Here is a 16,308-nt window from a genome sequence, read left to right on the forward strand (position 1 = left end):
ATCAGTTTAAAGGGGCCCTGCTGGTGAGCTGCCAACAGCTGGAGCAGTGTTTCACAGAACAGCTCCCAGCCAGGGGTCAGAGCAGCACACCCAGGAGCTCTGATGCTTCTCCTCCCCACAGAGGTCCCCAGTTTGGGTGCCATCACTTGCAGAGTGTCTCCCATACTCACACATCGATGAGGTCAGGTTTCAGCACAGAGGGGACTGCGGTTTCAATGTTGTACAGTTTAATCTGGGATCCATACAACGTCACTTTTACCAGCCTAGAAGTGAAAACACGTGGCAGCGTAAAGGGATTGTTATAATTTGGATATATACATGCATAAATCAGCTTCAGCACCTGATCTGGATGCAGCTCTTCCCCAGTCTGTGTCCATATTTATCTAATATGCAAATAAGATTTAGACCATTTAGTTTAAAATAATTCAGAGTCTACTGCACTGTCTGTGATAAGATGGAACAAGTCTGATGTTCCTGCACGTAAATGAAAAAAATTAATGAAGGCAGCTGTGTAAAGCCCTGAAAATCTGCAATTAGCAACTGTGTGCTAATTAAGTTTCTTGGAGGGGAAGAATAAAATGTCGGCATTTCAGCTTTCACAGGTCTTTTCATTTAAGAAAAGAATCACAGAATTGTTAACGTTGGAAAAGACCTCTAAGAATACCAAGTCCAACCCTCAGAAGAGTTTTCAGTGATTTGGTTTTCAGAGATACAACTCTAAAGGAATCACACTCTACATGTCATTTCTTTGCATCACAAATGCAGATGCTGGAAAACAAGCACCTCAATGTTTTTAAGTAACTGATTTTATTTGATCCCTCCTATTAGTTATTTCTTTCATAAAGGACTTGGGAAACTTCGAATCATAGAATGGTCTGAGTGGGAAGGGACCTCAAAGCTCATCTCATTCCACCCCCTGTCATGGGCAGGGGCACCTTCCACCAGACCAGGTTGCTCCAAGCCCCGTCCAACCTGGCCTTGGACACTTCCAGGGATGGGGCAGCCACAGCTTCTCTGGGCAACCTGTGCCCTCCCCACCCTCACAGTGGGAAGCCATTCCCTCTTGTCCTGTCACTCCAGGCCTTGTCCCAAGTCCCTCTCCATCTTTCTTGTCAGCCCCCTTCAGGCCCTGGAAGGCCACAATCAGGTCACCCCCAAAGCCTTCTCCAAGCTAAACAATCCCAACTCTCTCAGCCTTTCCTCTCAGCAGAGCTGCTCCATCCCTCTAATCAACTTGATGCTCCTCTGGACTCACTCCAGCAGCTCATCCTTCTGATGTTGGTGCCCCATATCTGGAGGCAGCTCTGCTGAGGGGTCTCACCTGAGGGGGCAGAGGGGCAGAACCCCCCCCTGCCCTGCTGCCCACGTTGTGGGATCAGCCCAGGCTGGTTTTACAATTAAGGCTCTGGCCACCAAGTTCTTCATATCTCAATCTACCCATAACAAGGGGAGGCAGAAAAAGGCCCTTGTTTTTCACACTGCAGAGCTCCTTGTGCTGCTGAAGGGACCAGAAGGCCCTGTACCCACCTCTCCACCACAGTCAGGGCGTCGTTGAACCTGGCAGCGAAGACGTCCCCGATGAAATACTCGGCCAGGCGCCCCACGGCCTGCAGCAGGGAGCTCAGGTCCCTCAGGGAGCAGTGCAGGCGCCTGCAGTCGTTCTCTGCAGTGATGTTCAGCCTGTGCCCTGAAACGACAGCACAGCTCATCAGCAGAAAGGCCCAAGTGTAAATTATCACCTGTCTAATAACTACTGACCAGGCGCTGAAAATTCACGTTTGTGCAGGAAAAAAACAGCCATGTAACTTTGTGACTAATACTTACAGCTCTTTGGGACAGGAAGCTACAGGAAATGCAAAGTTTATTCTAATTACATTACAATCATTCTTCTTAAATTAGCTTGGTGGCAGGTCACAGTTCAGATGGCAGCACTGTCCATGGGACTGAACAGTCCAACTGGGAAAGACAATTCCAACTGCTCTGACAACACTTCAAATTCCTCTTTAAAGGCTGATAAAGATGTTCCAAGCTCTTTCAGCCTTTTATACCTTTATTTTCTTCTATATGATATTAATACCTACAGATAACCTTTTTGGTTATCTGCTGCCATCAGAAGTGATCCCAGCCCTGGAGAAAGTGGTTATCCACATTCCCTCTGCTGGCTACAGTTCCAGTGATCCAGCAGCACATTTGGAACAGTGAATTTGCTTCTGATGTGAAACACATTATGTATTTTCATGTTTCTCAGGTACAAGAAACAATCCAATAACTAGATTTGCCAATCTTCTTGCCCACACAGTCCTCCTGCTGCTCAGGTGTGGATATCTGGGCTCAAACACTCCAGAACTTTCACTAAAAAAACAAGTATGTTCTGTAACATCACCTTTCAAAGAAAATCAGATTTTCTTTCCACTCACTGTATTTAATCTCAGATTAAGCTTTCAGCAACAACCTCTCAATTTTGTGCCATCAACACCAAAAATTGTCTGGACACAATCCTGTGCCAGGTTCTCTGGGATGACCCTGCTTGAGCAGGGAGGTTGGAGCAGGTGACCCACTGTGGTCCCCTCCAGCCTGACCCATTCTGGGATTCTGTGCTACAACCCAGGGCTGAATCCACACCTGCATCTGAGCTGCTGCTCCTGATCCAGCAGTGAACAGGGTGGTGCCACAGCACTAAAAGCCTACACATTGCTTATCCTAGGGCTGAAATGATCCTAAAAGTGGAAGTATTTTTTCCAGAACTGCTCATACAACAACTGCCATTCTGCCATGTGCAGCAGCACTGAAAACGTGACAAATTCCTTTACTGGTCACACTAGAAAATTCCAATATTACTTTAAGCTACCTTAATATCCCTCATGCAGATCTCACTACTATTGCTTTCCTTATTTCTCAGGAAGGAGCTGTAGTATTTGATGTTGCACACCTGCTCTTAACACACCTGGTATCTTCATTTCAAGTACTAGAACAAGGAAAGAGCCATACCAATAAAGGGAAATCACATTATTAGATTTTTGTCTGCTGTTGGAGTTTAACTACTGAGCCATTACACACCACACGTGTTCAGATCCTCAATGAAATATGGAAGAAGAAACACCAAAGGAGGTCTTGAGTGTTTCTGCAATCATCAGTCAAAGAGTGAAGAGCAGAGTGTTGCACAGTGGTTATTACCTGTCCCTGAAGTGACCACGAACTGCTGGAGCCCCAGATACACTTCCAAGTTATCCTGCAGAACCGGAAACTGGAAGAGACAAGAAACAAACGTGATTTTGGGGCCTGGCAGACAGTTCACACTCAACTACTGATTACTCTGTCAGAGCAGAGTTTTCTGATTTCTCCCTAGAGCCTTCACACAGACATTAGGAGGAAGGGCAGGTTGCTGGGGCTCTGGGCTGATCCTGCATCCCGCAGCTTCCCAGGTCTTGGCAGCTGTCAAGAGAACAAAGATCACCACCCTGAAGGCAATTCTCTGTGGCAGCTCTTCTCTTCCCACAAATACCAGCCACTGGCCTATCAAGATAATGGTCTGACAAGTGGGAGTAAGGGCACAGCATGTCACCACTAGGAATATACAGCTGGATGTACAACCCAGCCCAAAGAGAGCAGAGGAATGGCAGAGTCTGTAGTGCAGTCAGTCTGTGCTGAATCCACTTCACCTGGATGTACCAGCTTCTCAGAATGAAGCTCTCAAAATACTATGCAACCAGAAAGCTGAGTTCAGTGCCTCTGACAGAGTAGAGAAAGGAAGCAGTGCAGCATTCTGCCAGCAAGCTGCAGGCTGCATCAGCTGAAACTCCATAGGGAAAACAGCCAAGGGAGCAAACAGCACAGTCCTCGTGCATCCTGCTGTGGGAACAGTGTAAGTCCAACTCCATCACTCAAGAGTGACAGCAAACATGCCAGGTCCTGGTGATACTTCAGCTGAAGAACATTTTTCAGCCCTTTCAGTCTGGCTCTATTTAATTTCTATAGCCAAAAGTCACCACATTCAAGGCAGTTGGTTTTATGGAAGTTCACTCCATCAGCAGAAGGAGCTGCAGCCCTTCCTTGCCCATCAGGGGACAGAGTAATGGCAACTTGCTGTCCACTGTTTTAATTATTTGCTACTGATGGCTTGCATCCCACAGCCCTGCAGACACTGTGAAAGCACTGTGATCTGCTTGAGAACCTCCCACATCACCCAGTACCACAAGAATGAACAATGCAGGGCTCAGGAAAGCTCTCCCTACCCAGTTTCCAACACGCTGTGCCTAATTAACAGTGGAGTGTCTTTGTATAACTGCTCAAGGGGAACTATTTAAAAACCCTGTGTTTTCCTCATGTGAATGTGTTACTCCAAGGAAGCCACATATGCTCTCCTCCATCTGACCCATATGTTCCCTGAACACTCCCTCTGTTTGTGCCTCCTGCTGGCTCACATTGTGCCACCACCCTGCTCAGCACTTTCTACTTTTGTTCACTACTTCAGAGCTTCTAGTGCTTAGTTTCTTAAACAAAAATATCAATTAAAAAGGCACTTCAGGTCAGGCATCTTCTGCCTCTGCAGCAGCTCAGTTTTCTCTGCTTCTTGGGAACACAGTTCAGAGGCCAAGGTGTGTGGTATCCCCAGCAGAATTAACGCACTTGATCTGAGATCCCACTGCCCTTTCTCCTCCCATTCTCCTCACCCAGCAAAAACGCAGTGACTACTCTGAATTTTGGACTACATTTACAGCCTCAAGATCTCCTCCTCAAAAACTGTTGTGATGCTACAAACCCAGACAACTTTTACAACACCAAAGTCAGTGACAGCAGCACTGGCTGGAGTTTATCCATGTTTACTGGATCTACTTCCCAATTGTCCCAGGCACTCTCTTCAGCATTTATATCTACCCTTTCATTTAAACAAAGATTCCACTCCTCTTCAAACCCTGATAATGATACTCATCTGCCCAATTCACAGGCTGCCTCCAAGATAAAGGCCAAGATAAACAGCAGGGAGGGGCTGCTGCCAAATGTTTGCACTTTGAGAGATGGGACTTTCTAAAGAGCTCAGTGTCCAGAAAGCTGGACTTAGACAGGCACTGGAGTACTCTCTTCAAAACACACCAAGAAATCCAACAAAACATTTTTTCTCCTTGCCAAGCTTTGCATCCAACCCCAAATTTCCCTACTTTTCTTGGCATTGAGGCATCTATCAAACAGCTTGCAACAAGCTCCAACAGTTGGTGCTCATCTCACACAGGACTTCTGGCCTGGATAACTACTGGGATAAGTACTTACGAGCGTGGAGAAGGCATGAGTTGGCAAGAGCTCCATGACTTTGGCCACCACTTCCAAGCTCTGGCGCAAGTACCGCTGCCACTCCGTCTGCTGCTGCGGGGAGAGACACCGAGGTAAGGACAGCACTTCCAAAGGGAACAGAGCTCTGGGGACACTGGGGACTTAATGGATGCTTGGGACTAGAGAGCTCCTTGCCAGAGCCTGGCTTCTGGGGACACCCAGATACCGAAGATACGATTCGAGACGTCTGATGGAGAGTAATTTGCCAAGCTGTGTTTTGGGCACGTGTTTCCCTGGAGTGACACGGCACAAGGTCTCACTCCCAGAGCACAGCCACTGCTCAGATGACAAACAACCTTTTGCAGCACAACCTGTCCTTCCAGGGCTCTGGCCTCATCCATTTGGCCACCTACTCCACTTTTACATTGATCAGTGTTAAGATGATCTTTACCAATACCAGCTTAGGAGAAATAAGCTTAAACAAAAGCACCAACAATATCTACAGGTTCAAGCTTTTGTCTCAGAGGTATTTCATCATTTAATTTCCACAGCAACCAGACATGGAACCTAATGTCTCTGACAGTCAGAACATAAGGATTTGTATTTCCCTCCCCCATCAGAACCAAGTTAAAATCAAAGGTTCTATCTTAGTGTGACTTTAAACACATTTTTGTCAAAAGCATTTCAAGCTGTTTTACCCCTCAAGCCCCACACACAACGGAGAGAAGAAGCGGCCGTGTGGCTTTGTACTCCAAAGTACAAGGTCTGGGAAAGACATTCCAGGTGCTAACAGTGCAAGAGTTAATATGTGGACCTGCAGCTTAGTTGTTGTTCAACTGTGCTCCTTACATCATCATCTAGTGTCTCGTCATCCAGCTCCTCCAGCTGTGCCTGGTTATACCTGAACTGGATCCGATTCAACACCTCTGTCAGCAACAGAACCAAGGCATCTTCGTACCTGCAACCATGGAAGGACAGAGAAAGAGTTCAATAAAACCCCTCCAGCAAAAGAAATACCTATAACAGAGGACAGTAACACCAGGCACCTCCTGGGATTAAGGGTATCAGGTCATTTCAGACCACAAGGAAAGAGCCTTGACAATACCTGATATCCCTCTGCCTCTGAAAGGGAAAGGAAGGACTCTTAGCAACAGAAGCAGCCCCAGAGTTCAAAACAAGAAAGGTGGGAGAAGCTTGCCAGGAATAACAACAGATGTCCATGAACAGGAGGAACCAAGAGCCTGTTGTTGCCTGAGCTGCTCCTCGGCAGCCTCTGCTCTCTGGGCACTGAGCGAGGAGCAGATGGAGCAGGGCAGTTATTGCTGCCACCCCAAGGCTGTGTGTGCTGCTATCCCCCTTTCCCTGCACTTTTGAACAAGGAATTCAGGCCCTTGTGCCTCTGAAACAAAGCCAGCACTTTTCCTGCTTTAGTACTGTAACACTAAAGGCACGTCACTGAAATATCCCTTCATGTCTGGGAGCCAGGGAGCTGGTACAGAGCACACGAGCCCCTCCTCCTCACTGAAAATAATGCCAAGCTGCAAAATCAGCACAGAGCCACCTGAGCATGCAATAACTCCTGGTGCCACAACACCAAAGTCTGGGATTTCAAGGGGGGTTGGTTTGATTTTTGTTTTGAAAACCCCCTTTCTCAAAGCAGCTGGGGTCTGATAAAAAAGTCCTACTCTTTTCTATGGTAAATCAGGTTGGAAAATTAGGCAAAGACTAAGAGAGATTCAGAGCATGATGCAACCGAAGTGTCAGCCCTGTCAGCTGTGTCACCAGCCAGGCAGCTGAAAGCTCTGTGCAAGGTGGTGTAACCCTGGATTTGGCAGCTTCTCCAGGAGTAAAAGTCGTGGCGTGTACAAAATGCAAAGTTTCTAAACCACAGGACAGGAAATTTCATCTGTGCTCCTGTGGTGTAACCACTTCCAGACTGCCCAGCTCAGCGTTCACACGGCTCAGGGAGTGCAAGGAGCTGGAGCTGTCACTAAGGGCAGGTAGCTCTGACAAACAGCACCAGCTCCAGCCACTTACAAGCCTTTTTTATTTATTTTGCAGCCTCACCCATCCCCTAGAGATGCTATTTGTCACAATTTTCTCCATAACAAGCCATTTGATAGGAAGACAATGCGCATCACACGTGGATGAAGAGGAGCAGAACACGAGGGCTGGGAGCAGCAAATTAGGAATAAATCATAAAGCTCAAACACAAACACCTACTTCTCAAGAAAGTAAAACCCCACACTCCCCATGCTGAAAGGAAGCGCTGTTTGGTGTAAGGTAGTTCCACATTTCTTTGTGGTTATGATGCCATAACCAACTGCTTCTATTTGGTGTGCTCAGCTAAGCTTCCTTCTGCACTTGGTGGAACACAATATGGCACAAGCCACGGTGCTTTTAAACCTCAAAAACCTGAACAAGACACCAGATTTTTAAAGTGACAGCTAAGAGACTTTTATCAAAAGAGAGGCCCCCATTCCAGGATCAGCATCTACAAGGAAGAGGTGTCAACCACTGTTGTAATTAATACACACAACAGGCACTGGGGGTAGCAAGTGGAACTTTCAACTCCCACACACATCTATATTTCACAGGAACACATCCTCTATTTAAACAGGAATTTAAAAATCCTAATAAAATAAAATAAATTCTAATTAATTAATTAGTTGTATGAGCTGTGTGAACACTCTACTCAGTAACTCACTGAACACTCTGTAGGTGACTTACTCTGTGGTCTCTTTCTCTAATGTGTGCTAAAATGTGCTTTAAAATTTGCTAAAATGTGCTCCAGTTCTATTTTAAACTATAAAGGTTCCTTCCTCTGGCTGCAAGGTTGACACACAGCACACATAAGTGACAGTTTCTCTACCCAAACTTGCTTGGTTTCAATTCTTTTGAATGAGTGAGAAGCACTGAGGTTTACACTTATTATACTTCACCATTTTAGAAACAGAAAGGACTCAACCACAATAGTCTATTCCTCACAGCCCTTGCATGGTGACCATGAAGTCTCTTTGCTGCTGGATTTTTTTGGGAAGCAAAAGGAATCCAGAGGAGAGGCTTGGGCACTTCCTACCGTTTCTCACTCTCCACAATTCTTTTATCACAGAATCACAAAATGGTTTGAATTGGAAGGGACATTAAAGATCATTTGTTCCATGCCCCTGCCATGGGCAGGGACATCTTCCACCAGGAGTTTATATCTCCTAATCCCAATTCTTCAGGCACTGCCTCCTCTATCCAAACCTCTCGTTTGTTTTGTTCTAAACTTTGATGATTACAGCCAGAATTTTGAATGTATTTATGCAGTTTATTCCCATTAGTTGCCCACATGTCTGGAGTTCAGTGTTTCCTTTCTTGGGATGAACTACTGAGAAAACACTCAGCCAACCCATCCCTGGAATGGCTTCATTTCTCCTCTTCCATTTGGATTTGGGCTTCTGAAACATAACTTCCAGAACATAGGACATGTGCCAGCTTGGCCACAGAGCTGAGTGAACAGCTATTTGAAATCCTTCCCTGTGAGGGTGGGGAGGCCCTGGCACAGGTTCCCCAGAGAAGCTGTGGCTGCCCCATCCCTGGAAGTGTCCAAGGCCAGGTTGGACAGGGCTTGGAGCAACCTGGGCTAGTGGAGGGTGTCCCTGCCCATGACAGGGGGTGGAATGGGATGAGCTTTAAGGTCCCTTCCAAGCCAAACCATTCCATGATTCCATGCTGTCACATCCCAGCAGCTGCTGAGCTCTCACCTGTTGAGCACTGCTTCTTTGTCTGCCAGGCGACTTTTAATTTTGCTTGTCAAGTAGTCCAAGAAGAGTGTCCAGATGTCCAAGCAAGAAAAGTAACCTTCATGTGTAGGCTGAAAGACACCACAATTCACAGTGAATATCACGAGGATTGATTTCATACAATGAAAATAGGAGTTAACATGTACTTCAATCCATGAGAAGATCTTCTTGCTTTATTGACACATTTCTAGGATGTCACTGGAGAGATTTAGAGCTGTCTAAAGATAACTAAGAGCTTTTGACAAGGGCAGGAACCCAGGAATTACAAGGCTGGGCTCAGAATTAACCCATTTCAGGGCCTAAAGGGGCTCCAGGAGAGCTGGAGAGGGACTTTGGACAAGGATGGAGAGACAGGACAAGGGGGAATGGCTTCCCACTGACACAGGGCAGGGTTAGATGGGATGTTGGGAAGGAATTCTTGGCTGTGAGGGTGGGGAGGCCCTGGCACAGGTTGCCCAGAGAAGCTGTGGCTGCCCCATCCCTGGAAGAGTCCAAGGCCACACTGGACGGGGCTTAAAGCAACCAGGGATAGTGGAAGGTGTCTCTGCCCATGGCAGAGCAATGGGATGGGTTGAACTTTAAGGTCCCTTTTAACCCAACCATTCCATGATTCTGTGATTTTATAAAGCTGTTTCCTTGTCATTATTCTTGTGTGTGGGTGTAGTGGTTTGAATCTTGTTCAAACAAGTGGGAGGGGGCTTAGACTAGGGAATTAGATTTTTGGGGCTATCTCAAACCATGACAGTGGGTATATGGGGCTGAGCTGCACTGTGACAGCTCCTACAGCAAGGTAACATGGACCAAAAGCAAAAGGGTTTGTTTTTTTATTTAATATTAGAAGTTACAAGAAAGTCACAGATTCAGGACAAAGAACAGCATCCCCAAACACAAAACAAGAAAGTCAGAGAGACTTTTCCAGACAGCATTGTCCATTCCAAGGACTAGAAAAAAATTAAAGCAGAAGCAAAGTTAAACATCAGACAAGTTGTTCTTGCAGGGTAACTACATGTGACCTCTGCCAAGAGCACACGAAGCCATTTCCAAGTCCCCAGTACCACTGGGGAAGTGCCAGTAAGACAAAGCAATAACTGCTTTTAACTGGGGCAAACAAGCTGGCCCTGCTGAGCAGGACAATAGAACAGGCTGGGAAAAATGACAGTGTAGGGCTGTACCTGATGGAAAGTGTATTTGAACAGCAGTGCCAGGAATTCAACCACCGGGAACTGAGAGTAGGATTCGATCCTCCGTAGGTGGACGCTCACAAAAAGACGGAGGAAATCTGTGAACTTCTCAATGTAGCTACAAAGAAAAGAGAAAACTGAGAAAAGGGGCAGGATGCCACAAGGAAAAGCAATTTCACTGAAACAGCAATAAAAGTCACTCAAAATCCTTTCAACTAAAGAAGAAACTTACAATTAACAGCCAGCAGAACAATTGAAATATAAAGCCCTACAACAGTTACCTACAGGACGGGGAACCCTTCATTGCTTTAACACCTGAAACAGCAGAAAAGACAGTCCTGCCAAAAGCAACTTTAATATTCACATAAATATCATTGAGTTCAACCAGGCCTGCAAATAAGCACAATCTCCCCACCCTAGAGAAGTAATTTAATAGCAAAGGTGGTCTTGCTGATGGATGCAGGATAAGTGAGATGAACTGTGCCGCTGAGGAATCCAGCAGGAAGTTAATGCAGGAATTAGCAATACAATTGTTACATTTACATGAGGTGTGGGAGAGTTGGGAGCTGGAAAGGACAATTCCTTCTGCAGTGCAGCTATCCAAGACGTCCTGAGCTGAGCCCAGGCTTGTGACTGAACTGGGCTATAGAGAAATCTTCCTCAGAAGCATGGAATTAGTCAGTGGATGGACAGAGTGCACGACCCAAAAGAAACCTGCCACCAAAACTCCAGGGAGTGCAGCAAGAGTACAACATCAGTGAAGGCACAGAAGGTTCTAGAGGGAAAAAAGGGCAAAGCCCACAATGGGGTGAGCTTTTACTGGGGAGTAAGAACACACCCTGCACAACGTGAGCTTTATCAAGGTTAAAAATCATCTTCAAATCCACCCATACAGAAAAGGTTTAATACTCCATTGCAGCATCACACACGCACAGTGAGATCTCCAGCAATCCAATGGTAAGTCCATCCTTCCCACTGCAAAAGTATTTCAGGCTTTTCTTTTAAACAAAAGTTGGGCTTAGCACAGTTTCAGACATGCATAAACAGCCTGGTTTTACTATACTGCCTTGCTCTTCCCTTCTGCAAACTCCTTGGGGTTTTTTTTGGGGGGGAATCCCCTCTCTTTCTAACAAAAACTCCCTCAAGAGACAGAGGCATTTCCAGCTAACCCAGAGCTGCAGCACTGAGGGTTGTTCTAAGCCTACAAAACCACACACCACTTTGAATATGCAAAAAAGATTCAGTTCCTTTTTTATGTGGCTCTGTCTACTTGACAAGAAATCACTGAACACACCTGATCACAGATCAAACACTTCAAAAGCAAAGTCAGTAAAAAGAAATAGAGTCCAGACTCAAACACATCCTTCATTCTTTTAATTTTTATTTTCTAAACAAGCTGTGACCTAAGACCAGTGAAATTCTCCCTTGCCCTGAGCTCTGCCAGCCCTAAAGCCCCTTCTCCAACCACTGAGCCATTGCTTGGATCCTTAGTAGCCACTTCCCATATTTTGGGATCTTCAAAGCCAAACACAAACAAAGAAAAGGCAGTGTAAACTTACTCTTTTCTGGGCTAGTCTGGCAGTTCCAAAGTGCTCAGACCACACTGATCCTTTAACAGAACAAAAATAACCAGCACCACGAGAGGAAGGGAAGGAAGGGACCCAGGGCCTGCAGGTTCTGAGGACACCCATCTACTGAAGGTGGTTTCTTCAGTGCCAATTTTGTTTAGGATTTTGTTAGTCCAAGCTAAAGTGACATTTTCAGGCAGTAAGTTTAGTTTTGGACATTAAAAAAGACAAGGAGAAAACAAAGCTCCACTCCTCCAGAAGCCAGCTAAGTTATTTCAGCTTCCAGAACATCTTAGTTCCATCCCTATTTCAGACTTTGGCAATGAATAAACAATTCCTGACACCACCAATCCCTGGGGATAACATGTCTAAGGAGCAGAACGTAACGATACGGCAACACCATCTCTGCCAGGGCCAACCCAGCCACAGAACTTCCACTGAAACTGGCTCCAAAGGCTGCTTGAGACTTTCCACAGAAGAAAGAACACAGTTAAATATGAGATTGGGGGTTTCCAGGAAAGCTTTTCTGAAGTCCAGACGGGAACTCCTGGATTCTGTGCATATATCTTGTACACAAAAGATGGCACATTCCTACCCATGTCATTTCTAGGAAGTGAGTGACACTGAAGTCAGAGCAAATTACCACAAAAATGAGCAAGTAGAATTCCCTCTTAATCCAGATTTGCCATCTCAAAGTTATTTGTGTGTCTGAAGACATGGAAAAAGACTTTTACAGAAGAAACACCCAAGTCCTCTCTGCATACGGACCCACAGCTTTGTCCAAATGTTTTTTTTTTCTTGTGTGGAAATTTATTTCCACCACCACATACCCACAGTAAGACATTCAGTACATTCACACAGTTGCAACCTCTTTGCCAATGTCAGCACCAGCCTTCCCTGGCAGCAGCACCAAATCACCACCTCTTCCACCACCCTGCCAACACAAGGGTTCAGCCACTCAGCACAACAGCGAGACAAATCTCACCTTCTCTCCTACGAGCAGGAATATTGGATATAAAAGAGTGGAGCTGTTTCAGGGAACAAAAGATGGCAGTAACTCTCTGGAAAATGAGAATATGCAGCCTTTCAAAGTGCTGCTGCTTCCCTGCTGCCTTCAGCCAAGCATGTGGACAAACTCAGTGGTGGAGCCACTGAACAGAGCTCCCCAAGCTGTATTTTGGTTTAAAAGAAGTAAAAATAAAAAAGAATCAAATATGGCCATGGCTCAATGAAGGACAGGAAACTACTACTGTTTTCTTTCAAGTCATGACTGGCAGAATATATCCCCACTTTGTGTTTGAGTTTGGGCAGCGAAGGAGGGCAGACACCGACCAGGAGAGGGGACACTGCAGTACCTTCACCTCACTGAGCCTCTTCCGTGATGTTACAAAAGGTTCAGCTCTTGTGCCACCTCAGACCTTCAGTCAAACAGCATCAAACGGGGGGCAGGGGAGGAAGAGGACAGGAAAGAACACAAACCTGTGCCACCATGGTCCCTCAGCAAAGTCAGCCCCTTACCAAACCTTACCTGTGGGCACCTACCTCTCTGCCTGGCTCCCCTAGCATGGCACTCTGAAAAAAAGGCCATTAGACACACCATGCATGACCACAGAATAATCCAGACAGTCCTTTAGAAAGCACGAGGCCCTGGCACTGGGCTGCTTGGCTGCTCTCACCTCTCATCCAGCTCCTCCAGCCGGCTCTTCACCGTGTGCGCGTTGTTCTCCTTGGTGATCTTCTGCAGGAGGTAGAAAGTCTGCTGGAACATGCGCAGCAAATACTCCTCGAACTCCATAGGCACACAGTTCTTGGACATGAGTTCGTTGATGCAGGACATGGCCAGGACCCCGAGCCGGCCCCGCTCCTGCCCCAGCACCGAGTTCTGGCTGCTGCCGTTGACCGAAGGCATCTTCCGCGCGCGGGTGTCGCAGCCGAACCGGGCAAAGTGGAAAATGGTGGTGAGGAGGGAGGGGGTGATGCTCGTGGACAGAGGGATCCAGCTGAAGAGGTGTGCCAGGCACTCCAGAGCCAGGGAACAGATATATTCACTGTCTGTATCGAGGATGGGGATTGGCTGGTTCAAGAGTTTGGCTGCACTGGGACTCTGCAACAGGCTACTTAACAGGTCACCTGGGGGAGAAACACATGGAAATCAGGGCAGGGACACTCATACTGCCAGTCCCAGCTGTCACAACCAACCAGGGAACAAACTCTGATCAGTTTGCTGGGTTAGAAAGCCACCATTACTCTATTCAGTGCTGGGAGCAGGGGCATAGCTCCACAAAACGTGCATGGCCAGCAACCAAACACACCAGATTATAGTCAAGAAACGTGTACAGATTTCACTTCTCTTACATATTCATCCTATTCCTGAATACATGCATATATGCTAATTATCTCTGTGGACTTGGATATGAGTAAGGGTCTTTTGAGGGTCTTTGGTGGTCATTTCGGAACATCCCATTTGCCAGATTTCCCTTTTATGGTTACAGATCTCCTAATGAAGATCCTTGAGACTATCTCAAGTATGAGGTCAGGTCACGATGTACTCCTCTTATCATTCTTTGCCCTGACACACAATCCTTGTTCTCAAAACTAAGACATCTGCTAGTACATATTAATCACTGATTTAGGGATCAAACACTATTTTGCTAAAGTTAAAAGAATTTTCCAACATCTTCCCCCCCTGCTGCATAGACTACTTTTTAAAGAAACATAACTTGTTTGGGAACACAGCTGGAAAGCAAAACCCACCAGAGTGTCTGGTTGCCCTGTGCAAGGCCAGGAGCTGGACTTTGATGATCCTTGTGGATCCCTTCCAACTCAGAACACTGCACGAGTCAGCAAGTCGCAAAGACTTGGTCTGAGGTGAACTGGTGATTTCTGTATTCAGGAATTAGCTTCACACAACCCTCCTGGCCTCACTGGGAAGGACACTCACACAGTATTTTGGAAAACAGCAAAGGCACGGGGTGGATTTTAAAAATCTATTATAAAATTCTCCCCCCTCACAAGGTTGAGCATCCCTGGTGTAAGCTTGGCACAAGTTCTCTGGCACATCCACGTTACACTGAACCTTGGCAGAGAGGCTTCTGCTTCCCTGTGACACTTGTGGGTGATGTACAGGCAGATGTTCTGGTGTCAGACCAAAAAGCTCCCTCGGTGCAGCACCTTCTCCCAGTGACCAAAACCCCCAGCAGGCACAGATCACACTCCCCAGCCTCCAACCACCCCGTGACAAAGGCTTCCCAAGGAAGAGAGAATTCGGAACAATTCTACACAGCCTCAGGATTTATCCTCCATGACTTTCTCCACTCTCCAACTGAAGCCACAGAAGTTGAATATTTGCAATATCCTGTGACAGTTCCACAGCTTCACTACAAAGCTGGTTTGTTTGGGGTATGTCAGTGCTAGTTTCATTTTCCACCTCCTGCACCCAAACAGGGAACAGAAACAACCTCTGTGCTCATCTTCTACATGTCACTCTCTAGGTTCCTACTACACTTCCTCACTCTCAATTCAACAGAATGAAGGTTCTACTTCCGCTGTTACTTACAGGGAAGACACTCAAACCCCTCAATCATCTTTACCACCCTTCTACAAAGCTTTCATTGCCACTCTGCACCTACTGACACAGGAAGAGCAGAACTGCAGCCACTACTCGAGGTGCAGCCTTAATTCCACAGAGAACCACAGCAGGTACCTATTTTTGACTGCTACTGATCCGAATTTTCTGTGGAATGATCTGGTGTGATGCTCAGAAGTTAAACCTGCCTGCTCCAGGGTGAGCTCCCCCCTCACAGCAAGAGGGCACCATTTCCACTCACCTTTCATCTCCCTCCTCTAACCAATCCATCAGCAACCCAGACACTCCCTTATCCCTGATGTCCTTTGCTTTCTCAAAAGCTTTTAATGAGAATCCTTGTTGAAAATTCTATGGAATCCAAGGGCCACCACCAGCCAGGCTGCTCTTCCCACAGATGCTGCCCATCATCTCCAAGCTTCCACCTGCTGGAAACTCACAACTCAGGTTGTTCAACACAGTTCTCTTTCTTGAGTACAAATCTGGCATTTGCTACACTACAGAATTTGAAGTTCTCAGCAAATCTGAGTGATTCTTTCATGAAAGTGAAATGACCCAACAAAGAGCAGTACAAAAATAACAGGTATGATTTACTGAGCTGTTTCCAAAGAACCCAAGGGCCTGACTGATGAACAGACTCCTCCTAAGTCTCCATTTCTCATCAAGATTGATGTCGTACATCAATAAATTCATAACTCCCTATCATACCTTACCCTTGCTTCTTTCTCCAGAAACAGAAGGCATCACGTGGCTTTGGCTGAATGAGACAACCCTGAACTTTAATCTTTTCCCTGAAGCAGCCCCATGGTGACACACCTCTGCAGATGCTGTAGGGCAGGAGCTGCTCACACTGTGCTTTTACAGACCTCATGGAGTTCAACGAGGCCAAGCACAGGTGCTGCACCAGGGTCAGGGCAATCCCA

General features: G+C 46.4%; 1 protein-coding gene across 2 annotated transcripts in view; it reads right to left on the reverse strand.

The window, feature by feature from the left end:
- The window catches only part of XPO6 (exportin 6), a 54,765-nt gene that overhangs the window by 12,132 nt on the left and 26,325 nt on the right, over positions 1-16,308 (reverse strand). Inside the window, exons 7-14 of one of the 2 annotated variants that reach the window (XM_064672527.1) lie at positions 13,479-13,932; positions 10,226-10,352; positions 9,015-9,124; positions 6,115-6,223; positions 5,266-5,355; positions 3,175-3,244; positions 1,528-1,687; positions 171-263 (exon numbers count right to left, since the gene is read on the reverse strand). In XM_064672527.1, coding sequence (XP_064528597.1) covers positions 171-263; positions 1,528-1,687; positions 3,175-3,244; positions 5,266-5,355; positions 6,115-6,223; positions 9,015-9,124; positions 10,226-10,352; positions 13,479-13,932 — 1,213 coding nt within the window. Of the gene's footprint in view, positions 1-170; positions 264-1,527; positions 1,688-3,174; positions 3,245-5,265; positions 5,359-6,114; positions 6,224-9,014; positions 9,125-10,225; positions 10,353-13,478; positions 13,933-16,308 lie in introns of both variants that reach the window. The other variant, XM_064672526.1, reaches the window with a different exon arrangement.

Source organism: Pseudopipra pipra, chromosome 16, assembly GCF_036250125.1.
Source record: "Pseudopipra pipra isolate bDixPip1 chromosome 16, bDixPip1.hap1, whole genome shotgun sequence".
NCBI classification, from domain to species: domain Eukaryota; kingdom Metazoa; phylum Chordata; class Aves; order Passeriformes; family Pipridae; genus Pseudopipra; species Pseudopipra pipra.